Genomic DNA, 13,095 nt, shown 5'->3' with positions numbered 1-13,095 from the left:
TCACTTCCCCACTCTTGACATCGCATTGCTGCTGTTGATCCCATTATTCACCAGGGTCCCAGTTACTCTGCTGCTCCCACCACACTCAACACTTCCAGCAAGTTACAGCATAAAGCAAACTGGCCTCGTGTGTGAGGGCAGTTGAGCACACGGGGCAGAGTCAGATGCCCCACATCAGTAAAATCCGGGCCAACACTTTGGTCAGATCACTGCTGGGACTGGTGATGACACTATGCCTTTAAGAAATATCATGTACCTCATGTTTCTCGCAAGGGGTATGTTTAGAATTCAGATCTGCTTTGCAAGGTGCCCCTTTGTCTAAGAAATCTTTTAAATTTATAACTGGGAGCATAGGATAGGTACTCATTTTAGACCCAGAGTATTTGCTTTAAACTAAGCTAATGCATTTGTGTTTACTTCAGTTCCCCCTGGGGTTTCACAGTAGAGTTTTGATTAGGTTGATTGACAGGGACAGTAATGGCAGGAGCTAAGCTTGCCTGGAGAACACAGTTTCTCTTTCATTTTTAAAACAAGCAGTTACTGCCTGGTTCTGAAAGAAGCAAGATGTTTCTCTCTGGAGAGGTTGTCTGAAAGCTCCAAAACTGGCAACCCAAGTACAAACAAGTAAGCTTATGTTTCGTGAATTAATTTTAAAGAGGGGGTTTAAGTCTATACGAGGAATATTGCTTGAATTGGAGCTCATAGAGATAGGTGAGCAGATAAGAATTGTATCTTGTCATGTTTAAGTATCATTCAATTGTTAAAGATTAGGCTAATTCATTTGTTGTTGTTAAACTGTGTTGTTAAGTAAAGTTTGTTTTGATAAAAGCTTCCCAGTGTGTCAGCAGAATCGCGCCTGGAGTGAAACATCGGCTGGAATTTTACCGTTCTGCCTGCCACGGGAATCGGAGCGAGTGAGGGATGGAGCATGGAAAGGTCCGCTGACTTCAGGTGGGATTTTACGATTTTGGGACGAGTGAGGTCCTAAAACCCCGCCCAATATATCCTCCCATTAATGCCAAAATGGCAAATTGTTGGGGTCTAATCTGATTTAATAATATACCTTGGGGTTTCCGATCTGATAGCCTAACACTGGGACGGTTTAGACCTCAGGTCCATGGTTCGATTTCTACCTTGCCACCTCACATTGTTCTGTATTAACCATCGAAACGCCTCGATTCGATCCCAGACTCAACGATTTGCTGCGTTTTAACCTCCCGGGGGGTGGGGGAGGTCGGAATAAGAGAGGAAAAGTTCTGGGGGGTGGGGGGTCGGAATAAAAGGGGAAAAGTTCCTTACTTGCGGAGATATTTGATGGTCCAGCATTTGAGAATAGTTACTCGGATATGCAGTCTGGGGTCCGGCAGGATACCAGTAATTGGAGCCGTATCCTGGATAAGACAGTTCCTGGAAAACAGGGGGAAAAGGGAAGAAAGGTAATAAAGTGTGCAAAGTCCATCACCTTCCAGGAAATCAATGCAAAAAGAAGTCAGAGTAAGATGGCCATTTCAGAAACAACACTCCAAATTAAACCCACTGGAGGTGTTTATTCACTGACATAGAAACATGGAAGATAGGGGCAGGAGGAGGCCACTCGGCCCTTCGAACCTGCTCCACCATTCATCACGATCATGGCTGATCGTCCAACTCAATAGCCTAATCCTGCTTTCTCCCCATAACCTTTGATCCCGTTCACCCCAAGTGCTATATCCAGCCGCCTCTTGAATACATTCAATGTTTTGGCATCAACTACTTCCTGTGGTAATGAATTCCACAGGCTCACCACTCTTTGGGTGAAGAAATGTCTCCTCACCTCCGTCCTAAATGGTCTACCCCGAATCCTCAGACTGTGACCCCTGATTCTGGACTCCCCCACCATCGGGAACATCCTCCCTGCATCTACCCTGTCTAGTCCTGTTAGAATTTTATCAGTCTCTATGAGATCCCCCCCTCATTCGTCTGAACTCCAGTGAAAACAATCCTAACCCAGTCAATCTCTCCTCATACATCAGTCCCGCCATCCCTGGAATCAGCCTGGTAAACCCTCGCTGCACTCCCTCGAGAGCAAGAACATCCTTCCTCAGAAAAGGAGACCAAAACCGCATGCAATAGAGTAGAATCAGAGAGTGGTTACAGCCCCTTCTGAAAGCCTGGAGTGAGTCTGCCTTCACCACACTTGGCGGCACATTCCAGATCTTAACCACTGCTGGCGTGGAAAGCTTTCTCCTCATGTGGTCTCTGCTTCAACTCCCTCTCCGGGAGCACAGGGCGGAGAGTTTGGAAACTCCTCTCCATGCAGTACGAAAACTGCGCCCCCCCGGGGTGACACAGGCCGACAGCGTGCTGCTTGTGAGGCTGTTCATAGAATCACAGAAATCCCTACAGTGCAGGAAGCCATTTGGCCCATCGAGTCTGCACCGACCACAATCCCACCCAGGCCCTATCTCCATAACCCTCGCTATTTTACCCTAGCTAGTCCCCCTGACACTAAAGGGGCAATTGAGCATGGCCAATCCACCGCACCTGCACATCTTTGGACACTAAGGGGCAATTTAGCACGGCCAATCCACCTAACCTGCACATCTTTGGAGTGTGGGAGGAAACTGGAGCACCAGGAGGAAACCCAAGCAGACACGGGGAGAACGTGCAAACTGTGGCAGAGTGTTACCCTGTCGAGCCTGAAAACAGGAGTGAATATGTGAATACGCTGCAAGTCCCTGACAAACCTCTGAACAAAAAAATAACAGAATGCACCAAGGTGCAATAGAAATTAATATAAACGACCCATTCTTGGTAAGCGAGGGGCAGGGGAGGGGGGCGGTGAAAGGTTATCAGAGGTGGGCGGGAGGCAGATTTGAAGTTACGATCAGATCGACCATGGCAGAGCAGATCCAAATGGCCCAGTCCTGCTCCCAATTCACAGCGTTTGCAACCACAAGTTTCGGATTATTGAGACATTTGGAAGGAAGAGGATTGCACGCCTTTCGTGGAAGATTACACTGACCCCGGACTCATGGGGTAATCTGGACACCCTCCCTCCCTGCCTTATATGACAAACGCAGCTGTCACTGTGGCACCAGTTATCACAGAATCCTTAGTGCAGAAGGAGACCATTCAGCCCATCGAGTCAGGAGACGAAGCCTGTCCCACCCATTCATTCTAAACCACCTCTTCGCCGGCACAGTGGTTAGTACTGCTGCCTCCCAGCGCCAGCGACCTGGGTTCAATTCCCGCCTTGGGGGGGTCACTGTCTGTGAGGAGTCCACATGTTCTCCCCGTGTCTGCGTGGGTTTCCTCCGGGTGCTCCGGTTTCCTCCCACAGTCCGAAAGACGTGCTGGTTAGGTGCTAAAATTCTCCCTCAGTGTCACCTGAACAGGCACCGGAGTGTGGAGACTAAGGGTTTTTTGACAGTAACTTCATTGTGGTGTTAATGTAAGCCTTACTTGGACTAATAAAGAAACTTTAACTTTATTTAACCCTCCATCAATTCCAGGCTTGGATGCTCCAAGAACAAAAAACAAAGCAGAAAGAAATTACAGCACAGGAACAGGCCCTTCGGCCCTCCAAGCCTGCACCGACCATGCTGCCCAACTTAACTAACACCCCTTACCCTTCCGGGGACCATATCTCATACTGCCCATCCTATTCATGTATTTGTCCAGATGCCCCTTAAAAGTCACCATCGTATCCGCTTCCACTACCTCCCCCGGCAGCAAGTTCCAAGCACCCACCACCCTCTGTGTAAATAAATCTGCCACGTACATCTCCTTTAAACCTTGTCCCTCGCACCTTAAACCGAGTAATTGGCTCTTCCACCCTGGGAAAAAGCTTCTGACTATCCACTCTGCCCGTGCCTCTCATAATCTTGGAGACTTCTATCAGGTCTCCCCTCAACCTCCGTCGCTCCAGTGAGAACAAACCAAGTTTCTCCAACCTCTCCTCATAGCTAATGGCCTCCATACCAGGCAACATCCTGGTAAATCTTTTCTGTACCCTCTCCAAAGCCTCTACATCCTTCTGGTAGTGTGACCAGAATTGAACACTATATTCCAAGTGCGGCCTAACTAACATGACTTGCCAATTTTTACACTCAGTGCCCCGGTCGATGAAGGCAAGCATGCCGTATGCCTTCTTGATTATCTTCTCCACCTGCGTTGCCACTTTCAGTGACCTGTGTACCTGTACACCCAGATCCCTCTGCCTATCAATACTATTGAGGGTTCTGCCATTTACTGTATATTTCCTATCTGTATTAGACCTTCCAAAATGCATTACCTCACATTTGTCCGGATTAAACTCCATCTGCCATCTCTCCGCCCAAGTCTCCAACCGATCTATATCCTGCTGTATCCTCTGATGGTCCTCATCGCTATCCGCAAATCCACCAACCTTTGTGTCATCCGCAAACTTAGTTATCAAACCAGTTACATTTTCTTCCAAATCATTTATATATATTACAAACAGCAAAGGTCCCAGCACTGATCGCTGAGGAACGCCACTTGTCACAGCCCTCCATTCAGAAACACACCCTTCCACTGCTACCCTCTGTCTTCTTTGACCGATGGTAGTCATGATGTGGAGATGCCACTAAGACCTGGCTGGCTGTAGAGATTTGCATTCTAATTAGTATTCTGTAACTTGATGTTGTGTCTCTGTGCACTGTTGGAGAACAGATTTTCACTCCATCTGACGAAGGGGCAGCGCTCCGAAAGCTTATGGTATTTGCTACCAAATAAACCTGTTGGACTTTAACCTGGTGTTGTGAGACTTCTTACTGTTCTTTGACCGAGCCAGTTTTGTATCCACCTTACCAGCTCACCTCTGATCCCATGCGACTTCACCTTCTGCCCCAGTCTGCCATGAGGGACCTTGTCAAAGGCCTTCCTGAAGTCCATGTAGACAACATCCACTGCCCTACCCTCATCAATCATCTTCGTCACTTCCTCAAAAAACGCGATCAAGTTCGTGAGACACGACCTCCCCTTCACAAAACCATGTTGCCTCTCACTAATACGTCCACTTATTTCCAAGTGGGAATAAATCCTGTCTCGAAGAATCCTCTCCAATAATTTCCCTACCACTGATGTAAGGCTCACCGGCCTGTAATTACCTGGATTATTCTTGCTACCCTTCTTAAACAAAGGAACGACAACAAAGGAACCTGCAGCCAGTGAGGATACAAAGATTTCTCTCAAGGCCCCAGCAATTTCCTCCCTTGCCTCTCTCAGTATTCTGGGGTATATCCCATCAGGCCCTGGGGACTTGTCTACCTTAATGTTTCTCAAGAACCCCAATACCTCCTTCTTTTTGATCTCAACATGACTCAAACTATCCACACATCCTTTCCCAGACTCGTCCTTCTCTTTGGTGAATACTGACGCAAAGTACTCATTTAATACCTCGCCCATTTCCTCTGGCTCCACACATAGATTCCCTCCCTTGTCCTTGAGTGGGCCAACCCTCTCCCTGGCTACCCTCTTGCTCTTTATATATAGATATAAACTAGTGTGTTTTTGGAGGAGGGGAGGTGAGTTTAAGTGCCCCATTCTTTCTGTCGGGGGAAAAGAAAGTACTTCCACCTTTCATAGTTGCCTGTTGCTATCTTTAAGACCTAATTCTGAGTTCCCCACAGGATGCAGTTTCCTTGTACCTATCCTCTCAACAACAAATCACTTCCACTCAAAGGAATACAAGTCAAACAGGTTCCACTGCGAGTTACTGGCAGCTTTAACACATCAATGTGGAGCTCACGTCTGCAGCGAGTGTGGGCTGGAGTGGGACTCCCATTGCAAACTTTACACCTGGAGCCTGGATATCCGTATGGAGATGACCATTAGTTTCAGTTCTACCGGCTGAGAACAGGGTTCGTCCCCTCCTTCACGCCAGAAGCGTCATAGCAGCCAGTGAGAGAAACGGATTCACCGGAATGGCACGCCTCCCGGGGCGAATAGCCTGGGGGTTGGTGAAGGAAAAGATTCATTGGAAGGCAGTGCCCCCAACCACCCACCCCCTCCCCCACTTTGGTACCTACAGGGGCGCAGAGTTACAAGGAAACTTGGAACAGTTACTGTATGGTTTGGAAGGTTTCCAGTTTCAATGGCATTGAAGGGATGCCCAGTCTCAAAGGTGGCACTGTCCAGTATCAATGCATCAATGGAGGGGGGCAGTGTCAATGGCATTGGGGGGGGGGGGGCGCCCGGTGTCAATGGGGGGGGGGGCACCCGGTGTCAATGGGGGGGGGGGGGGGCACCCGGTGTCAATGGGGGGGGGGGGGGAGAACCGGTGTCAATGGGGGGGGGGGGGGGAGAACCGGTGTCAATGGGGGGGGGGGGGGGGGCACCCGGTATCAATGGGGGGGGGGCCACCCGGTATCAATGGGGGGGGGGCACCCGGTGTCAATGGGGGGGGGGGGCACCCGGTGTCAATGGGGGGGGGGGGGGCACCCGGTGTCAATGGGGGGGGGGCACCCGGTGTCAATGGGGGGGGGCCACCCGGTGTCAATGGGGGGGGCTCCCAGTGTCAATGGGGGGGGGGGGCCACCCGGTGTCAATGGGGGGGGCACCCAGTGTCAATGGGGGGGGGCACCCAGTAGCAATGGGGGGGGGCACCCAGTGTCAATGGGGGGGGGCACCCAGTGTCAATGGGGGGGGGCACCCAGTGTCAATGGGGGGGGCACCCAGTGTCAATGGGGGGGGCACCCAGTGTCAATGGGGGGGGGCACCCAGTGTCAATGGGGGGGGGCACCCAGTGTCAATGGGGGGGGGGCACCCAGTGTCAATGGGGGGGGGCACCCAGTGTCAATGGGGGGGGGCACCCAGTGTCAATGGGGGGGGGCACCCAGTGTCAATGGGGGGGGGCACCCAGTGTCAATGGGGGGGGGCACCCAGTGTCAATGGGGGGGGGCACCCAGTGTCAATGGGGGGGGGCACCCAGTGTCAATGGGGGGGGGCACCCAGTGTCAATGGGGGGGGGCACCCAGTGTCAATGGGGGGGGGCACCCAGTGTCAATGGGGGGGGCACCCAGTGTCAATGGGGGGGGGCACCCAGTGTCAATGGGGGGGGGCACCCAGTGTCAATGGGGGGGGGCACCCAGTGTCAATGGGGGGGGGCACCCAGTGTCAATGGGGGGGGGCACCCAGTGTCAATGGGGGGGGGCACCCAGTGTCAATGGGGGGGGGCACCCAGTGTCAATGGGGGGGGGCACCCAGTGTCAATGGGGGGGGGCACCCAGTGTCAATGGGGGGGGGCACCCAGTGTCAATGGGGGGGGCACCCAGTGTCAATGGGGGGGGCACCCAGTGTCAATGGGGGGGGCACCCAGTGTCAATGGGGGGGGCACCCAGTGTCAATGGGGGGGGCACCCAGTGTCAATGGGGGGGGCACCCAGTGTCAATGGGGGGGGCACCCAGTGTCAATGGGGGGGGCACCCAGTGTCAATGGGGGGGGCACCCAGTGTCAATGGGGGGGGCACCCAGTGTCAATGGGGGGGGCACCCAGTGTCAATGGGGGGGGCACCCAGTGTCAATGGGGGGGGCACCCAGTGTCAATGGGGGGGGCACCCAGTGTCAATGGGGGGGGCACCCAGTGTCAATGGGGGGGGCACCCAGTGTCAATGGGGGGGGCACCCAGTGTCAATGGGGGGGGCACCCAGTGTCAATGGGGGGGGCACCCAGTGTCAATGGGGGGGGCACCCAGTGTCAATGGGGGGGGCACCCAGTGTCAATGGGGGGGGCACCCAGTGTCAATGGGGGGGGCACCCAGTGTCAATGGGGGGGGCACCCAGTGTCAATGGGGGGGGCACCCAGTGTCAATGGGGGGGGCACCCAGTGTCAATGGGGGGGGCACCCAGTGTCAATGGGGGGGGCACCCAGTGTCAATGGGGGGGGCACCCAGTGTCAATGGGGGGGGCACCCAGTGTCAATGGGGGGGGGCACCCAGTGTCAATGGGGGGGGGCACCCAGTGTCAATGGGGGGGGGCACCCAGTGTCAATGGGGGGGGGCACCCAGTGTCAATGGGGGGGGGCACCCAGTGTCAATGGGGGGGGGCACCCAGTGTCAATGGGGGGGGGCACCCAGTGTCAATGGGGGGGGGCACCCAGTGTCAATGGGGGGGGGCACCCAGTGTCAATGGGGGGGGGCACCCAGTGTCAATGGGGGGGGGCACCCAGTGTCAATGGGGGGGGCACCCAGTGTCAATGGGGGGGGCACCCAGTGTCAATGGGGGGGGGCACCCAGTGTCAATGGGGGGGGCACCCAGTGTCAATGGGGGGGGCACCCAGTGTCAATGGGGGGGGCACCCAGTGTCAATGGGGGGGGGCACCCAGTGTCAATGGGGGGGGCACCCAGTGTCAATGGGGGGGGCACCCAGTGTCAATGGGGGGGGCACCCAGTGTCAATGGGGGGGGGCACCCAGTGTCAATGGGGGGGGCACTCAGTGTCAATGGGGGGGGCACCCAGTGTCAATGGGGGGGGCACCCAGTGTCAATGGGGGGGGGCACCCAGTGTCAATGGGGGGGGGCACCCAGTGTCAATGGGGGGGGGCACCCAGTGTCAATGGGGGGGGCACCCAGTGTCAATGGGGGGGGCACCCAGTGTCAATGGGGGGGGCACCCAGTGTCAATGGGGGGGGCACCCAGTGTCAATGGGGGGGGCACCCAGTGTCAATGGGGGGGGCACCCAGTGTCAATGGGGGGGGGCACCCAGTGTCAATGGGGGGGGGCACCCAGTGTCAATGGGGGGGGGCACCCAGTGTCAATGGGGGGGGGCACCCAGTGTCAATGGGGGGGGGCACCCAGTGTCAATGGGGGGGGGCACCCAGTGTCAATGGGGGGGGCACCCAGTGTCAATGGGGGGGGCACCCAGTGTCAATGGGGGGGGCACCCAGTGTCAATGGGGGGGGGCACCCAGTGTCAATGGGGGGGGGCACCCAGTGTCAATGGGGGGGGGCACCCAGTGTCAATGGGGGGGGCACCCAGTGTCAATGGGGGGGGGCACCCAGTGTCAATGGGGGGGGGCACCCAGTGTCAATGGGGGGGGCACCCAGTGTCAATGGGGGGGGGCACCCAGTGTCAATGGGGGGGGGCACCCAGTGTCAATGGGGGGGGGCACCCAGTGTCAATGGGGGGGGCACCCAGTGTCAATGGGGGGGGCACCCAGTGTCAATGGGGGGGGGCACCCAGTGTCAATGGGGGGGCACCCAGTGTCAATGGGGGGGGCACCCAGTGTCAATGGGGGGGGCACCCAGTGTCAATGGGGGGGGGCACCCAGTGTCAATGGGGGGGGCACCCAGTGTCAATGGGGGGGGCACCCAGTGTCAATGGGGGGGGGCACCCAGTGTCAATGGGGGGGGGCACTCAGTGTCAATGGGGGGGGCACCCAGTGTCAATGGGGGGGGCACCCAGTGTCAATGGGGGGGGCACCCAGTGTCAATGGGGGGGGCACCCAGTGTCAATGGGGGGGGGCACCCAGTGTCAATGGGGGGGGGGCACCCAGTGTCAATGGGGGGGGGGCACCCAGTGTCAATGGGGGGGGGCACCCAGTGTCAATGGGGGGGGGCACCCAGTGTCAATGGGGGGGGGCACCCAGTGTCAATGGGGGGGGGCACCCAGTGTCAATGGGGGGGGGCACCCAGTGTCAATGGGGGGGCACCCAGTGTCAATGGGGGGGGCACCCAGTGTCAATGGGGGGGGCACCCAGTGTCAATGGGGGGGGGCACCCAGTGTCAATGGGGGGGGGCACCCAGTGTCAATGGGGGGGGGCACCCAGTGTCAATGGGGGGGGCACCCAGTGTCAATGGGGGGGGCACCCAGTGTCAATGGGGGGGGCACCCAGTGTCAATGGCATTGGGGGTAACATTACCTTTAAAACTGAATAAAATTGGGCCGATTACTTTGTGGTGAGCATGCGCAGTGGTGGCGGTGCCCTTGCCCTTTAAGGCGCCCGCCGCCGCCGCCGCCGCTCCCCGGCTCCAGCCCCGTCCCCGGCCTCGCTCAGCCCGCCAGGCCTCCCACCCCCGACCCGCTCCGCTCTCACCTGCTTGTGGAGGCCGCTGCGGAGCCTCGGGTCGTCCCAGGTGGTGGTGCCGGTGTTGTGATCGATGTAGTAGGGCCAGCCGCTGTGAGGGTCCCGCTTCATCTCCCAGCCCCGGGGCAGGGTGTGCAGTGCGCCCGGGGCCTCGGCGGCCATGCTGAGCTCGGCTCCCTCTCACTCACTCACTCACTCACGGTGGCTGGGCTGGGGAGGGGGAGGGGCTGCGCGCGCCGCTCGCTCCGTCAGTCAGGCTGGGGGAGGGGCTGTGTCGAGGGCGGAGCCTGGCTGGGCTGCGCGCGCCGCTCGCTCACTCATGGGCGTTCCGCTGGGGTGGGGGAGGGGCTTCAGAAGTGCAGGGAGGAGGGCCCGGGCCGGGCTGGGTTGGACCTGCCCGCTCGCTCTGTCAGTCCGGGGGGAGGGGCTGCGCAGGGGGCGGGGCTGGGCCGGGATGGGCTGCGCGCACCGCTCGTTGCTGTCAGCCAAGCTGTGGTGGTGGTTGGGGGAGAGGCTGCGCGCGCCGATTGGTCTCAGGCAATCAGTCAGGCTGGGGGGAGGGGCTGGGTAGGTTTTGCGCGCTGCTCTCGGTCAGTCGTGATCTCAGTTGTTAAAACTGTTTTTCGCTCAGTCAGTCAGGCTGGGGGCGGGGCCTGGCAGCATTCGCTGTCAGTCAGGCTGGGGGCGGGGCGGGGCCTGGCCGCATTCGCTGTCAGTCAGGCTCGGGGGCGGGGCGGCGGGGCGGGGCGGGATGCGGGACCTGGACGCATTCGCTGTCAGTCAGGCTGGGGGCGGGGCGGGGCCTGGCCGCATTCGCTGTCAGTCAGTCAGGCTGGGGGCGGGGCCTGGCAGCATTCGCTGTCAGTCAGTCTGGGGGCGGGGCAGGGGCCGGGGCCTGGCCGCATTCGCTGTCAGTCAGGCGAGGCTGGGTGTGAGGCGTGGCCGCATTCGCTGTCAGTCAGTCTGGGGGCGGGGCAGGGGCCGGGGCCTGGCCGCATTCGCTGTCAGTCAGGCGAGGCTGGGTGTGAGGCGTGGCCGCATTCGCTGTCAGTCAGGCTCGGGGGCGGGGCGGGGCGGGGGGGCGGGACCTGGACGCATTCGCTGCCAGTCAGGCTGGGGGCGGGACCTGGACGCATTCGCTGTCAGTCAGGCAGGGGGCGGGGCGGGGCGGGGCCTGGCAGCATTCGCTGTCAGTCAGGCGAGGCTGGGGGCGAGGCGTGGCCGCATTCGCTGTCAGTCAGGCTCGGGGGCGGGGGGGGGGACCTGGACGCATTCGCTGTCAGTCAGGCGAGGCTGGGGGCGGGGCGTGGTCGCATTCGGTGTCAGTCAGGCTCGGGGGCGGGGCGGGGGGGCGGGACATGGACGCATTCGCTCAGTCAGGCGGGGCTGGGGGCGGGGCCTGGCCGCGGACGCTGTCAGTCAGGCTGGGGCGGGCTGACCATCCCCATTCTCGCTCTGATTGACAACCACACCCACCAATCAGGCTGCAGAACCACCAGCTCCAAGAGCCAATCACGGGCTGCGGGTGCGGGGACCAGACCCGCAATGAGCAGAGCTGTCAATCAAAGCGAGGAGAACACGCCCCCTGCCTGTCACTCACTACCTGTCACTCACTCAGTCTGTCACTCAAACCCCTTCACTCAGTCTGTCACTCACTCAGTCTGTCACTCACTACCTGTCACTCACTCAGTCTGTCACTCACTCAGTCTGTCACTCACTCAGTCTGTCACTCACTACCTGTCACTCACTCAGTCTGTCACTCAAACCCCTTCACTCAGTCTGTCACTCACTCAGTCTGTCACTCACTCAGTCTGTCACTCAGACTGTCACTCAAACCCCTTCACTCAGTCTGTCACTCACTCAGTCTGTCACTCACTCAATCTGTCACTCAGACTGTCACTCAAACCCCTTCACTCAGTCTGTCACTCACTACCACTCACTCAGTCTGTCACTCACTCAGTCTGTCACTCAAACCCCTTCACTCAGTCTGTCACTCACTCAGTCTGTCACTCAAACCCCTTCACTCAATCTGTCACTCACTCAGTCTGTCACTCACTCAATCTGTCACTCAAACCCCTTCACTCAGTCTGTCACTCACTACCAATCACTCACTCAGTCTGTCACTCAGTCTGTCACTCACTCAGTCTGTCACTCACTCAGTCTGTCACTCAGTCTGTCACTCAAACCCCTTCACTCAGTCTGTCACTCACTCAGTCTGTCACTCACTCAGTCTGTCACTCACCCAGTCTGTCACTCACTACCTGTCACTCACTCAATCTGTCACTCACTCAGTCTGTCACTCAAACCCCTTCACTCAGTCTGTCACTCAAACCGCTTCACTCAGTCTGTCACTCACTCAGTCTGTCACTCACTCACTACCTGTCACTCACTCAGTCTGTCACTCACTCAGTCTGTCACTCACTCAGTCTGTCACTCACTCAGTCTGTCACTCAAACCCCTTCACTCTGTCACTCACTCAGTCTGTCACTCAAACCCCTTCACTCAGTCTGTCACTCACTCAGTCTGTCACTCACTCAGTCTGTCACTCACTCAGTCTGTTACTCACTCAGTCTGTCACTCACTCAGTCTGTCACTCAAACCCCTTCACTCAGTCTGTCACTCACTCAGTCTGTCACTCAAACCCCTTCACTCAGTCTGTCACTCACTCAGTCTGTCACTCACTCAGTCTGTCACTCAAAGTCCTTCACTCAGTCTGTCACTCACTCAGTCTGTCACTCACTCAGTCTGTCACTCACTCAGTCTGTCACTCAAAGTCCTTCACTCAGTCTGTCACTCACTCAGTCTGTCACTCACTCAGTCTGTCACTCAGTCTGTCACTCACTCAGTCTGTCACTCAAACCCCTTCACTCAGTCTGTCACTCACTCAGTCGGTCACTCACTCAGTCTGTCACTCACTCAGTCTGTCACTCAAACCCCTTCACTCAGTCTGTCACTCACTCAGTCTGTCACTCACTCACTACCTGTCACTCACTACCTGTCACTCACTCAGTCTGTCACTCACTCAGTCTGTCACTCACTCAGTCTGTCACTCAAACCCCTTCACTCAGTCTG

The 13,095-nt window shown here is 57.3% G+C and overlaps 1 protein-coding gene across 1 annotated transcript; it reads right to left on the bottom strand.

Moving 5' to 3' along the window:
* Nucleotides 1-1,299: 1,299 nt before the first annotated feature.
* Nucleotides 1,300-10,254, bottom strand: LOC144488198 (BAG family molecular chaperone regulator 3-like; the record flags this gene model as incomplete). The annotated part of the gene is made up of 2 exons (XM_078206225.1): nt 10,033-10,254; nt 1,300-1,407 (listed from the first exon to the last, which is right to left on the bottom strand). Coding segments are annotated over exons 1-2 (261 nt in total), but the record flags the coding sequence as incomplete, so codon positions are not given.
* Nucleotides 10,255-13,095: the final 2,841 nt, after the last annotated feature.

The sequence above is a fragment of the Mustelus asterias genome, unplaced genomic scaffold, assembly GCF_964213995.1.
Source record: "Mustelus asterias unplaced genomic scaffold, sMusAst1.hap1.1 HAP1_SCAFFOLD_1369, whole genome shotgun sequence".
In the NCBI taxonomy this organism is placed as follows: domain Eukaryota; kingdom Metazoa; phylum Chordata; class Chondrichthyes; order Carcharhiniformes; family Triakidae; genus Mustelus; species Mustelus asterias.
Note: the sequence above shows the minus strand (reverse complement) of the source record. Positions and strands in the feature narration are given on the sequence as shown.